Source organism: Mya arenaria, chromosome 11 (assembly GCF_026914265.1).
Source record: "Mya arenaria isolate MELC-2E11 chromosome 11, ASM2691426v1".
Lineage (NCBI taxonomy): Eukaryota > Metazoa > Mollusca > Bivalvia > Myida > Myidae > Mya > Mya arenaria.
In genome coordinates, this window is record NC_069132.1 from 21232423 (window position 1) to 21247330 (window position 14908).

Sequence of the window (14908 nt, forward strand, 5' to 3'; positions counted from 1 at the left end):
TTAAAATCCACTAGGGTTATATAACTCTAGTGGATTTTTAGCTTTTATAATATGTCCAAATATCGTCAAGACTGATTAAACATATTTTGCTGTTTATCAACGTCCATAGTTTGCCCTCTACTGGTAAGCTATTGTTGTCTGTAATAATAACAATACGATGCCTGCCCTGTATGCCCTGCTCAATAAGCCTACTAGTTGTGTTGTATACTACGGCACAATTATCAACTGATAATTTGTTGCGAGACAATGTCGACAACGATGCCGCCGCCGTCCTTGCTGACGATGACTTAGGCGATGTTGATGAAGATGATGATGATGATGACGATGACGATGATGATGATGATGATGATGATGATGATGATGATGATGACGACGCAGATGATGATAATTATTTTCATGACTGCGCATTGGTCTACTAAAGAAATTTCAAAGTCTCTAATGCGAAAATTATGCGTTACTTTTTGAGCATCCCTCTTACAGGTAGACGGTTATGCGATGCGCACGTAGCGTGAAGTTCGCACACCCGTCCTGCCAATCAGCACAGCTGGAGAAATATCTCAGCCTTATCTCCAGATCAGCCACTGGAATAAGGATAACGCTCCGGTCGGATTAGGGCGTTTAGGGGATTAAGAAACACACATTTTGGGGACCCACTGTGTAAGAAACCATCACAAATTCGCTTGGATAACAATGTGGTTTTAAAACTGAATTTCAACATAAGAGTTTGGGAGATTGGTGGATCGCATTCCTGGAAATTACTCAGTGTGTGTTTTTCTGTGCTTTGTGCTGATATCCAAGTGGAGTTACTGGTACCTGGATTGTTTACCCGCTCAACATTGAGATGGGAGCCAGTGTTTGTGCTTTAGGCTTGCTGATATGGGCGTGTCTGGGGCTGGTGGCCCCGGTCCCCCTCAGACTTTTCTACCCGTACGGATCATCCCGGGGGGATGAAACTCTATCCAACGAAGACGACATCAGTTCGCCGGAAGTACAACTCACCACACCTATACATTATTATGATGGCTTCTATACTAGTATTTATGTAAGTTTTCAATGCATTGAAACAATATATTCGGACATATATATCTTGTTTGTGAAACGAATAATGTACTTGAATAACGGGCGGAACACTGATTGACCATCATTGTGTTTTAATCGGTTTAAAGGATAAACGATGATTGTTATTGAATAAGCCATTGTGTCTTCTCAATTGGAGTTACGTAAGGTGTGAAAATCCTTACCAAAACCGCTATTTAAAATTGTTGACATAATGAAAGTTATTGTCATGTTTCTTTGAATATGTCAGAAGCATTTTATAAAAGAACCATATATATGGGCATGCTTGAAATACGTGTATCCGTATCAAAAACAGTTCTTAAAAAAAATCCATTAGTGTCGCCATTAAACTGCTACTGTATCGCTACCACCTGGGACCAATAACAGATTTAATTTCACTCCTAGCTACTACGTATACCTTTAGCGTATTTCTCTTGTATGGTGAAGTTTAATATAGAGAACATGTGTACATGTACACACAATAGCAATATTTTGTTTAATATAGTGAACATGTGTATAGCAATATTTTCTGGCGCCATGTGTACATGCAAACACAATAGCAATATTTTCTGGCGCCATGTGTACATGCACACACAATAGCAATATTTTCTGGCGCCATGTGTACATGCACACACAATAGCAATATTTTCTGGCGCCGTGTGTACATGCACACACAATAGCAATATTTTCTGGCGCCATGTGTACATGCACACACAATAGCAATATTTTCTGGCGCCATTTGTTTGGATTGTTAAAAAAATATTTCAATAACTAATTACATGCATAAATAAATTTAATTAAATACTAAGTTTAATTGTTGACCATGTTAAGCGCTAAGTTTCATGTTTAATTGGCAAGATCGCAAATTCATAAGCCTTTGACCATGAACAATACGTTACCAGGTACATTTTCGTACCATTTCAGAATATTTCCGTTTATACTTGATCAAAGCTCGTGGGTTGTTTAACATAATTGATGGACTACTTCCCTATTCTCGCAGAGTCTCAAATACCAGGTCATACTGCGAGGAAATATAGGCCAGTCGACTGATGAACCACATGTTGGCTGAGCCGCTATGCCAAATTATACTTGATAAATGCATGCGTATAAGGTTGTTACTCATCTACAGAAACATGGTTCTAGGTGTAGGTTGGCACGGCATAGTGTATGTTTACTCCCCACGATACATGTTCACTTTGATGCTATATCAAAGAAATGTAGCGCCACTCGACAAGTTACAGACAGATACTTAATGCCGAACAGATGTTTAATAATGGAGAATGCCAGAATAGCCATTATTCATACTATATGATCGATGTAACGCTCCCAGTCTTTGTGCGAACATCCTAAACTCCTCATATCCGGCCACATTATGGGTGGTGTTGTTCCGGTTTTAATTTTAATAATAACAACAGAGTAAATTCAATCTTTTTTAGCTCGTAAAAACGAGAAAAGTCAGTGTATCCCAAGAACCGAATGAAATTGACAAAACAAAAGAAGATTATTGATGGTTAATACATGTACTAAACTCTAACATTACACTACATCCGGGTCCCCATCCCATCAACAAACGTATCGTGCGATCACCTTATCGAATAAATATATATGAGTTGTTATATTGTCATGTCAAAAAATTGATGTCACTTTTAATAGGCTTTAACGTTTGACCATTCTTACTTTGCAATGATACATTTTATATCATAATTGATGCTATTTTATTATAAATGGCAACTGGTTTCAGGTAAATTCCAACGGTCACGTGACATTTGAGAGCGAATTGCCGGTAATCCAGCCGAACATGGTGCTGCCGATGGGCCGCGAGTTCCGGTTAATCGCTGCCTTCTTTGCGGACGTCGACCTCACACAGGGTGGCAACGTTTTCTATAGGTGAGAACAGTTGATGACTTCGCCGGTTACGGGTGGGTGTAGAGATAGGGGATATGGATAAACATTACGCTTTTGCTTTGGTTTATAACTTTTTATCAACATGTAATGAACAAATTCCTTTTATAAATAACCGATTGTCAAACGAGTTTAATTGTTCTTTAGTGCTGATTAACGTAAGAGACGATAATAGCCCAACAGAATAACAGGTGAGGCATTGAGGAGGGTTAGACGTCGAGGTACGAATGGGAGGAGGGTAGAGGGTAAGCGTATGAGGTGTGCATGGGGGGGGGGGAGGGTAGAGGGTAAGCGTATGAGGTGTGCATGGAGGGAGGGTAGAGGGTAAGCGTATGAGGTGTGCATGGGGGGAGGTTAGAGGGTAAGCGTATGAGGTGTGCATGGGGGGAGGTTAGAGGGTAAGCGTATGAGGTGTGCATGGGGGAGGGTAGAGGGTAAGCGTATGAGGTGAGCATAGGGGAGGGTAGAGGGTAAGCGTATGAGGTGTGCATGGGGGAGGTTAGAGGGTAAGCGTATGAGGTGTGCATGGGGGGAGGTTAGAGGGTAAGCGTATGAGGTGTGCATGGGGGAGGTTAGAGGGTAAGCGTATGAGGTGTGCATGGGGGAGGGTAGAGGGTAAGCGTATGAGGTGTGCATGGGGGAGGTTAGAGGGTAAGCGTATGAGGTGTGCATGGGGGAGGGTAGAGGGTAAGCGTATGAGGTGAGCATAGGGGAAGGGTTGAGAATAGGAAGATGATGTGCAAATGGGGGATTGTTTGCAAATAACGGGATGGTGTGCGAATTGGGGAATGATTGCGAGTAAGGGGAGAAGGTGCGAGTGGGGGAATATACGGATAAGGGCGAACTTGTAAACGGAATAAAACAGTGGGGTTGCAGATGATGCCACATCGAGCAGAGCTAGTGTACATGCGGACTCAAAACCTTTAGCGATGCTGTAGTTTTAATAGATACTTTACTTGTCACTTTCATTATAGGGAGACGAACGAGGAAGCTCTTCTACAACGAGCGGGAGCGGACGTACAAGGGCACTTCTCACAGTTCCCGGACTTTGAGCCCCTCGGACTTTTCATCGCCACCTGGGACAAGGTCCTACCACACAAGCCAGAAAGCGCACTGGTAGGTTATATAGTTATCAAATGACTATATTATAGTCTTTCGTGTTTTTTCTTTGGTACTTTTTGTCCATCCGGAATTGTTTGTCTCTGTGTGTTTTAAAGCCAGAGACTTTAGCCTCAGTCAAACCTAACAAAACGGTTCAAATGTCCACAAGAAACTTCGGACAAATAGCTCCTGTAACAGTAGATATGTGTACAACAAAACGTCATATTTTTCAAGCAACATTTCCCTACCGGTACTTCTGAACGCTCACAGACCGCTCCGATGCTCTTGTACTGTTTGCGCAATGTGTCTTGGCCGATGGCCATGTCTTGTTCAGTTTTGGCCAATCGTTCAAGTAATTTGACAGTACAATTGTATCGAAGGACAGAATTTATTTTCATGCTTTCAATGTATAGGTATATTTGAGACATCATGCTATTCTTAAGTTTTTATTCAGAATCGGTTCTTAAATAAAAATAATTAAAGAGTGAAGTGAAGAGGGATTTATTCCTGTGTGCCTCTAAATGTATAATTCTAGTGAAGCCAAAGCCCATGAAAGTAACCATAAGCGCCGATGGAAAGTGCTTCTACATAACAACTGTTCATAAGTTCATGATATCACATTATTTCCCGGAACCCGACTACTCTACCGGACTTAAGACACATATGTTGGTCTATTGGGAAACCATCCTCATAAAATGCCGGTAAATGTGACCGTCCTTGCATGGCCATATAACCTACACTTTGCCCTTTTTACTATTGGCATTGACGTCATTCGACATTTGTTTAGAGAATTAAAGATTACTATTACTCCCAAATAAGACACATTTAATACAATTGTTTTAATATATCAAAAAGGATGAACAAATGTCGGAAAACAATGGCTCTTATGAAGACTAACGAGTTTAATTTAAAGAAATGTGCAGAAAACACGGTATTGCTCCCTTATGAGACCATAGTAAATCGCAGTAAATCTTTTAGCATTCACCAATCATTTAATATTTTTGCGTTTTCAGCTTTTAAATACACAGTTATAATATTGTTAAAAGTAATTAATATTTTCAATAAATGCATTTCGTAGTAAGTAGTTGAGGGTGTAACACTCACAATTTATGTTTGTTTTACATGTGTTTGTATTGTTTTTTAATAAGAGTGTCACTTTAATGTTAACATCAATAATGTACTTTTGCTATCAACATCAAATGACTTCGATATATATCAATTAAAATGAATTGAAGGAATGGTAAAAATGCATCAAGTGGCTTGTTAACAAGGTTATTCATTATCATTTATTATTTTTGTTATTTTAAAAAAAATGTATTCGTGATTGACTGACGGTTAAGACTAAGATACTTCCATTTTATTACTACCACATTTATGTGAGTTTCCGTTTCAATATCACACAAAGACAATGCTTCCTGCAAGCGAGGTTCTATCTGTCGGCGGTTCCATCAAGTGGCTTGTTAAACAGGGTAATTAGAAAGAGATAAGGGCGGGACGGGTGTTTATTCCGGCTCTTGAAATGTTATATCACAGGGATTGATAGATAGGCACGAGATAAGACGGTGATTGCGGCTATAAATCAAGAATTTAGGCTATTTGCTAAGTATTCGCATAGTTGTAATCGTAACACTAACGGTTTAGCCATGATCACTGTTTGGCATTTATTTCGATACGTCCTTTACCCCGTTTAGCCAATTAAGAGACTCCAAAAGTATTAAGATACGAACACAGACTTTATAACAACCGGTTCATCGGTAGATATTTACTTCAAAAGATGAATGTTTCTTTGGTCGGTCCACTTTTCATCTCCCTTCATACGTCTGTGAGACAGTGGTGAGGTAAAAGAGGGTCGTTCAATAAATACCAGTAGTAGAACATCGACAACTGTATGAACACACTGAACCAAGTGGAATTTGAGCCGTTTACAACAGGTGATTCCTTGTTTTGTCTAAGACGTTTATCGTAGTAGAAATTGTCACAACTCGTGTCAGCCCATTAAATTTGTATGTCCCTAAAATGATATCATTTTACATTGTTGAAACACACTGTACATATATAAGTAACGTTGAACGTTATCTGCCTATATTGAAAACCAAACCCGTCCTCTGGAATGAATCGGGACTACATTTATACAAAAACTTTATTATTTTCATGCAATTGAAAAACAAGTATTTTTTTATCTTCAGACCAATACATTCCAAATTGTGATAGCCTCCGACGAGCTCAATTCCTTCGTGATCTTCAACTACCTGGACGAGGGGGTGATGTGGACGAAGAGCGTGGGGAAATGGGCGGAGTACAATCGACCCGACCCCCCGGCTCAGGCAGGTTTTGACTCCGGTAGCTCCCTTTCCTACACCCTCCCTAAGTCCGGCGAGCCGCAGGTTACCCGTCTGGCAAGGTGGGTTTGCAATGAAAAACATAATGCACACAGAATGTACACTTATATTGCATATATATTGTCGCTTGTGTGTCAAACTCTGTTTTAATCATCGTAAACAATGCAATACAGCATGGAGGTACATTTACAAAATATAATACAGCATGGAGGTGCATTTACAAAATATAATACAGCATGTAGATACATTTACAAAATATAATACAGCATGGAGGTACATTTACAAAATATAATTCAGCATGTAGATACATTTACAAAATATAATACAGCATGGAGGTACATTTACAAAATATAATACAGCAGGGAGGTACATTTACAAAATAAAATACAGCATGGAGGTACATTTACAAAATATAATACAGCATGTAGATACATTTACAAAATATAATACAGCATGGAGGTACATTTACAAAATATAATACAGCATGGAGGTACATTTACAACATATAATACAGCACAGAGGTACATTTTACAATATTAAAAGTATCATCATTATTATCATCGTTACCATCGTCGGTGTCGTCGTCGTTATCAACATCAATGATTTAACTTAAAACAGGTGAAAAAGCCAAACATTTGTCAATGTTGGTTATTTTGGAACGAACACATTAAAACAACGCATTTATGACTGTCTTTGTTTTTGCTGTTGTTTAACTTCTTATTTATTTCATGAAAAATGTATGTTTGTGACCACGTCATTGTCAGCGGCGTGAGAATGATCAGGCAAACTCGTTCTGGCGTTTATGTTCCCTGTACAACGTTCACCCCTGTATTGAAATATGCCTCTATTACTACAGGTGTCAATTACTTCAATCAATTCACAAAGACCAATTTCATTGGGTGGTTCTTAGTGTTAGCTGCATTAAAGTATAATCGTGAAACAGGGGAAACAACTAAGCGAAATGAGTAAGAGTTATGGTTCTTTTCTTTTTAATAAAGGCAAGCAAATGGTTTATATTTATCTTTTATTACTTAAAACATAAAAGTCATTTTGTCAAAGAAGAACAAGTTGTGGATGTCGTCTTAAACGGCACGAACTAATAATTTACTTTGTTGTGAGCTGCATGCGGCATTACAGCCTATATTCATCAGTGTGTCGTTCATTAGGATTAAGTAATTCTGAGTCAGAAAATAATGTATAAATAACAAGTATTTGACTTCACACAACAGTATCAGATTCGACCAACAGTATCATATTCAACCAACTGTATCATATTCAACCAGCAGTGGCAGATTCAACCAACAGTATCAGATTCAATTAACTGTATCACATTCAACCAAGAATATCAGATTCAGCCAAAAGAATCAGATTCAACCAACAGTATGAGATTCAACCAACAGTATCAGATTCAACCAACAGTGGCAGATTCAGCCAACAGTATCAGATTCAACCAACAGTGGCAGATTCAACCAGCAGTATCAGATTCAACCAACAGTATCAGATTCAACCAACAGTGGCAGATTCAACCAAAATAATCAGATTCAGCCAATAGTGGCAGATTCAACCAAAAGAATCAGATTCAACCAGCAGTGGCAGGTTCAATCAACAGTATCACATTCAACCAACAGTATCATATTCAATCAACAGTAACAGATTCAACCAATTGTATCACATTCAACTAACAGTATCACATTCAACAAATTGTATCATATTCAACTAACAGTATCAGATTCAAACCGATTGTATCACATTAAACCAACAGTTTCCGATTCAACCAACAGTATCACATTCAACCAACAGTATCATATTCAATCAACAGTAACAGATTCAACCAACTGTATCACATTCAACTAACAGTATCACATTCAACAAATTGTATCATATTCAACTAACAGTATCAGATTCAAACCGATTGTATCACATTAAACCAACAGTTTCAGATTTAACCAACAGTATCACATTCAACCAACAGTATCATATTCAATCAACAGTAACAGATTCAACCAATTGTATCACATTCAACTAACAGTATCACATTCAACCAATTGTATCACATTCAACTAACAGTATCACATTCAACAAATTGTATCATATTCAACTAACAGTATCAGATTCAAACCAATTGTATCACATTAAACCAACAGTTTCAACCAACAATCATATTTAGTTAACAGTATCATATTCAACCAACTGTATCGCATTCAATCAGCATTATCAGATTCAGCCAACAGTATCAGATTCAGCCAACAGTATCAGATTCCACCAACAGTATCAGATTCCACCAACAGTATCAGATTCCACCAATAGTATCAGATTCCACCAACAGTATCAGATTCAATCAACATTATCAGATTCAGCCAACAGTATCAGATTCAGCCAACAGTATCAGATTCCACCAACAGTATCAGATTCAATCAACATTATCAGATTCAGCCAACAGTATCAGATTCAGCCAACAGTATCAGATTCCACCAACAGTATCAGATTCCACCAACAGTATCAGATTCAGCCAACAGTATCAGAATCAACTTTTTATTTTTCACCGTTATTCAGGTTTGCCATGATTTGTTGTGAAATATAAACAGGATCGACTATCAGAATTTTTTGTTAATTATTTCTCCTATTTAGCCAGTAATGAGTTTTGTTATGCAGCATCTTTTTAAGCATTTTCATTTGGGGGAGGGGGGGGGGTAAGTATGTATGTATGTGCACTTCTCTGTGAATTTGTTCGATTTAGAAGAAACAATAATTTTAATCCGTAAATAAAGTAAATAAATCACATACAATTTACGTTTGACGTAACATTCCAGTGCCTCTAACGTGAACGTGCCGGGTGTGTGGATGTTCCACGTGGGTAATACGAAGGGATCTAACGTCGGCGGGCCAGACCTCAACACGGGAGACGGTAACGCCTGTTTTACATTTCTCATTTAGACCCTGGTTCATGTCATTTTCGAAAAAAAACACCCTAAACTTGGGCCATGCCACCTATTAAACCCCCACCTTGAACATAGGCCATGTCTATTTCGGAAAACGCCACCCTTAACTTGGGCTATGTCACCTTTGAAATCCCCACTTTGAACTTGGGCCATGCCGGTTTGAAAATCCTCACCTTGGACTTGGGCCATGCGAAAACCTTCGAAAACCCAGCCCTTTAACATGGTCCATGTATATTTCTGAAAACGCCATCCTTAACTTGGGCTATGCCACCTTTGAAAAGCCTCACTTTGAACTTGGGCCATGTCACCTTTGAAAAAACCCACCAGGAACTTGGGCCATGCCACATTGGAAATCCCCACCTTGAACTTGGGCCACGACACCTTCGAAAACCCCGACCTTGAACATAGGCCATGCCTATTTCGGAAAACGCCACCCTTAACTTGGGCTATGCCACCTTTGAAAACCCAACCCTGAACATTGGCCATGTCATCTTCGGAAAGCCCTACTCTGACCTTGGGTCATGCCACCTTTGAAAACCCCACCCTGAACATGGGCCATGTGTCTTAGGAAAACCCCACCATGACAATGACCCATGTCGTCTTAGGAAAACCCCACCATGACAATGACCCATGTCGTCTTAGGAAAACCCCACCATGACAATGACCCATGTCTTCTTAGGAAAACCCCACCATGACAATGACCCATGTCGTCTTAGGAAAACCCCACCATGAAAATGACCCGTGTCGTCTAAGGAAAACCCCACCATGACAATGACCCGTGTCGTCTAAGGAAAACCCCACCATGACAATGCCCCGTGTCGTCTTAGGAAAACCCCACCATGACAATGACCCGTGTCCCACCATGACAATGCCCCGTGTCGTCTTAAGAAAACCCCACCATTACAATGCCCCGTGTCGTTTTAGGAAAACCCCACCATCATGACAATGCCCCATGTCGTCTTAGGAAAACCCCACCATGACAATGTAAATATTGTATAGTACGGTATAAGAGCCAACGTGCCGGTTTTCAGTGGTGATCTACCAACCGGAGCTGGATCAGGGGACGTGTGCAGGCGGCGGAAGTCAAGAGTGCCATGAGGACGCCATGTGTGACGACCACGAAACCGGATATTGCTGCCATTGCGTTCCGCCCTCCTATGGCAACGGACAACACTGCATACAGCCAAGTAAGTCCTTCCTTGATCCAACTGTTGAACAGTACAAAACCTCGTGGTTTTGCATTTCGTTTCGAAATAGAAGCTTAAGAGTTTTAAATGATTAGTATGTTGTTGCTGTTGTTTTTTCAAATAAGAAATAATATTGTCCACCAGTAGCATAATTAAACGAAATCATGAACTTAGGGTAACCATACGTTTTAGTTCGTTTTACATTCTATTTAAAGCAAAGGCGAAAGATGTTGGTGTCGGCAAACGACATAAATTTAAACACTAAAATCGCTGTTTGTGAACATTTGTAAAGGCCAGTGCAACTATTTCCATACAGCTGCTCCACAACGGCTCAACGGGAAGATCTCCGGTCAGATCAATGGCACAGAGCTCGGTAACCTGGACATGCACACGTTCGTGGTGACTACGGACGGACGGGCGTATACCGCCTTCAGTCGCATACCGGAAGAGCTCAGCACGCCCCTCATGACGCTCAACACGATAGGGGGCGTTATTGGATGGATATTTGCATTGAGAGGCGGCCCCGGCGCTAAGAACGGATACATGTACACTGGTACACTATTATTTCCTCTCTTATTTTGCCACAATTTTGCAACGAATCCAGATATGATCTCATAGCCAAACCAAACATTTTCTTGTTTCAATGGTAATACATGTGGTCATTTTGAACAATCAAACCGGATGGTAGTGATTGTCGTTTATTGTAGCCATACAATTTACAAGAAACATCAGTAAATCGTGCATCGAAATGTCATAAGAGATCAGGGGGTACATTATCAAATCAGCTCAAGTTAATAATTCAAAAACATTTGGTTTTTTTATGCTATCAGGCGGGAACATGAATCGCACCGCTCGTATCACGTACCGTGACGGTGGCGAGGTGACGATCAACCAGCGCTTCCTGGGCCACAACGTGCTTAACAGCATTCGTTTGGAGACGTCAATCAGCGGCACTGTCCCCACCCTCCCAAAGGCCGACCGCATCACCGTGGATGATTACAATGAGGAGTACCGCCGGGTTGGCAGAGGTACATAAGATATGGGTCGTTTCGGCATATTACCATTTCGGCCTGATTCAATTCGGCCACAGTGACAGACTCAGCCTATTACTAATCGGCCTTTTTTATTTACCTTTGAACAAAATGGTAACATGACTGAGATGACTCGAAATATTTCCTTTAAATAGCAACTTTTCAGAATTTCCGTATTGGTTCGGAAGTGTCTACTTTTTAAACAAGATCTCCAATTGTCTTCATAGATGCGAACATGAACGTGGGGCTTCCTTTCTGAGTGCTGCGTCACGTAGATATCTGTATACATCTGTATACACGTAGATATCTGTATACATCTGTATACACGTAGATATCTGTATACATCTGTATACACGTAGATATCTGTATACATCTGTATACACGTTGATATCTGTATACACGTAGATATCTGTATACATCTGTATACACTTAGATATCTGTATACATCTGTATACACGTAGATATCTGTATACATCTGTATACACGTAGATATATGTATACATTGTAGAAGTTGATACATTGTGTCAGCCAAATATGAATAATTTAAGTACAAATTCTTGTTCCCAATTTGTAAGTGTTACTATGCATACACTAAACGTTCAAGTACTGTTTCGGAAATGTATATATGTAGTTTTTCTGGAATTAATTCACTAGTTTGAGGTAAGATAGGGACACGTATACCAAAACGCCACAACGTTACAGCGTAGTATTTGAAGTATGTTTTAGTGTACACATTGTAGAATTACTTATCCACTCAAAGTTTAGCAGATACATGGTTAAATACTATGGGCTTTTGGCATTGAAAATAATGGATTCGTTAAAAGTTTGTTTTCATTATTAATGAATAACATTCATGACGTCATATTTTAGGCCGTATTCAGTCAACGTCAGAGCGTACGTTCCGCGTGAATGAAATTGCCCACCGCTACACGTGGGACCAGACGATCACGTACGAGGAATGTGAGCACGCGCCCGTTGACGCGGAAGGCAACTACATGAGGCTCGGCGTCACACGGAACTTCATCAACTATGACCCTCAAGAACGTGTGGTGAGACACGCCAGCTCAAACAAAGTCGCGCTTATGTCAGGTATGAAAACATTGAGGGACATGTACAGCATGTAGGCTCGAGATGCTTGTGTGTATGTTCTGGGTTTGTAGGTGGGCTATTGGCTACGTTGCCACTAAGAAGTCTTGGGTTCGGGCACCATCAGGGGCACGTTCTCTTTTCTTCACTACTCGATATTTCAAAGGGGACACCTGTTTTTGTTTTTACACAGGAGATGGGGTCGACGTAATCCATAAAAGAGGTTAGCTCTCTTCATGGAGGAGGTAGACTTTATTTATTCAAACTATATACTAATGCGTGGATTGCGTTGTATAACTTTTATTTTAGAATTTAAACACAAGTGAAATCAAAAACGCAAGTAAGTATGAAAAAGAACGTTATGCACTGTATCGTCGTTAAATTTTTACAATAAAACACTCATTCAAATTAGATTTTAATTAAATTTGACAGTGAAGCGCCTGTTTCCAACGGCATCGACGAGTTCTCGTTTAACAGCCCTCTCTTTGGCTTCCTGTTTTGCCATACCGTACTTCCTGTTGAGGTAGTCTTTCTTCAGGACGAATTCGTTGAGAGGAACGAAATGTCTAACGGCCTCCCGGAAGCTGTACAGTGGCGTACAGCCCACGTCGTTGATGAGGTGGTTTGCGATGTGCTCGAGCCCAGTCAAAGTTATAGTCAGGTTTTCCGTGTTCATTGCTCTACATGGCGAGGACATGTTGTTCATGTTGGTATTGAAACAGTTTGGAAAAAAGACTCGTTTCTTGTGTTTGAAGAGCTTAATTAGTTTCTGCATGTCGTCTATAAACGCCATGAGGCAGTCGGCCAGCTGGTCATGTAGCGGGCACCTATCGTCATGGTAGATGACCAGTTGTCGGATCACGTGGTCGGTAAAGTACTCCGCCTCCGCCACCGCCGTCCGGTTGGGACCCTGGACCAGATACTTGACGATCTTGTAGAGGCGCTGGTGGTTGGGCTTCATGGTTTTTAATATCTCATTTTCAACGTACTCAAATGTGTATTTGAAATGGTCTTCAGAAGAAGGGATGGGTCTCAGAAATAGCATTCCCGACGACGTGACATGATCAAAGATGAGTTTTGATACTACATCACTTTGTTTGAACTTTGACATGGTCTTGCTCCTTATGACAGGCGTGAACATAAGAGTTATCCTGTGTTCATTCTTCCAGGAAAACTTAATTACTGTTTCAATGCCACGTTTTGTTACACAGGTCTCCGGCACCAAAACCAGAAGCCCAGTTTTGCGATGCAGCGTAGCTCTGTTTTTGCTTTTGACAATATCTAACGCCTTTACAATTCTATCATAAAACGTGGTTGCTAGGCCAATGTCGCCTTTAAGTTTGTTTTTGCCATTCGTACTTTCGTCGACCATTTCGCTCCATCGAACACCACAGGTATCCGTCAAATATACACTAAATACCTCATCATTATGAACACTTTCAGCAACCCATTCTGTTACATTGTCATCAGACAAATCGTCAATTGTTACTTCAAAATGTAGTGTTTCAACGGTGACAACCTCTAAATCGATGTAAAAACTCCCAATCCGTTTAATATCATGGACGGGAACCTTCATACGCCTGTCAATTTGCTCTATCTCGTGAAACAGAAACCCAACAAACTCGTCTGCAGCGTCTGTTATATCTTCTCTCTCATCTTTTGGAATATTCACAGGCAAAGCTTCCTCTTCTATGTCATCAAGGTACTTCGTCAGTCTAACGTAAAGCCAGTCTTCAAAGGCGAGTTTAGTTAACTCATTGATCGGTTTCTCATTCTCTGTGGAAGTCGGCGCCGCTTTCGTCTTGGGTCCTCTGGACGCTTGCAGCTCATCGAAGCTCTTCCTGTTTCTGGATCGCTCCCCCGCGGTCGCGCGTGCCGGCCTCACTACTGTAGGCTCATGACGTGAATCAGATATGGAATTAACAGCGTTGACTTCGTTACTTGTGTTATTCCCCATATTAATCAACTTAACTTATCCATCATAGTATATCGATTTCTGGCAACATGATAAAATGCAACACCTCTTCGCTGTTGTACATTTCTACATTTAAAAAAACAACCTTACATAAGTATTTTTGACGTGTATTAACTATTGAGTAGTCATTTAATTGTAAGGGAACGAAACAAGATCCGAATAGAACCGTGTTCCGTATCATATTACCCGTATCATATCACCAGATTGTTTATTGATACCAGAACTCTATTTAAGTGTATTTTATTGAAACAAAAGTAATTAAACAAAGGGAAAGGTTCAATTTTAAATCAAC

The 14908-nt window shown here is 40.2% G+C and overlaps 1 protein-coding gene across 1 annotated transcript in view; it reads left to right on the forward strand.

Annotated features, from left to right (window-relative positions):
• Nucleotides 1-527: 527 nt before the first annotated feature.
• LOC128208901 (nidogen-2-like) overlaps nucleotides 528-14908 on the forward strand; it is a 32370-nt gene continuing 17989 nt past the window's right edge. The window contains exons 1-9 of the mRNA XM_052912594.1: nucleotides 528-1042; nucleotides 2798-2943; nucleotides 3933-4074; nucleotides 6246-6460; nucleotides 9209-9303; nucleotides 10369-10524; nucleotides 10841-11077; nucleotides 11355-11552; nucleotides 12426-12644. Coding sequence (XP_052768554.1) covers nucleotides 842-1042; nucleotides 2798-2943; nucleotides 3933-4074; nucleotides 6246-6460; nucleotides 9209-9303; nucleotides 10369-10524; nucleotides 10841-11077; nucleotides 11355-11552; nucleotides 12426-12644 — 1609 coding nt within the window. The 5' untranslated portion in view covers nucleotides 528-841. The remainder of the gene's footprint in view (nucleotides 1043-2797; nucleotides 2944-3932; nucleotides 4075-6245; nucleotides 6461-9208; nucleotides 9304-10368; nucleotides 10525-10840; nucleotides 11078-11354; nucleotides 11553-12425; nucleotides 12645-14908) is intronic.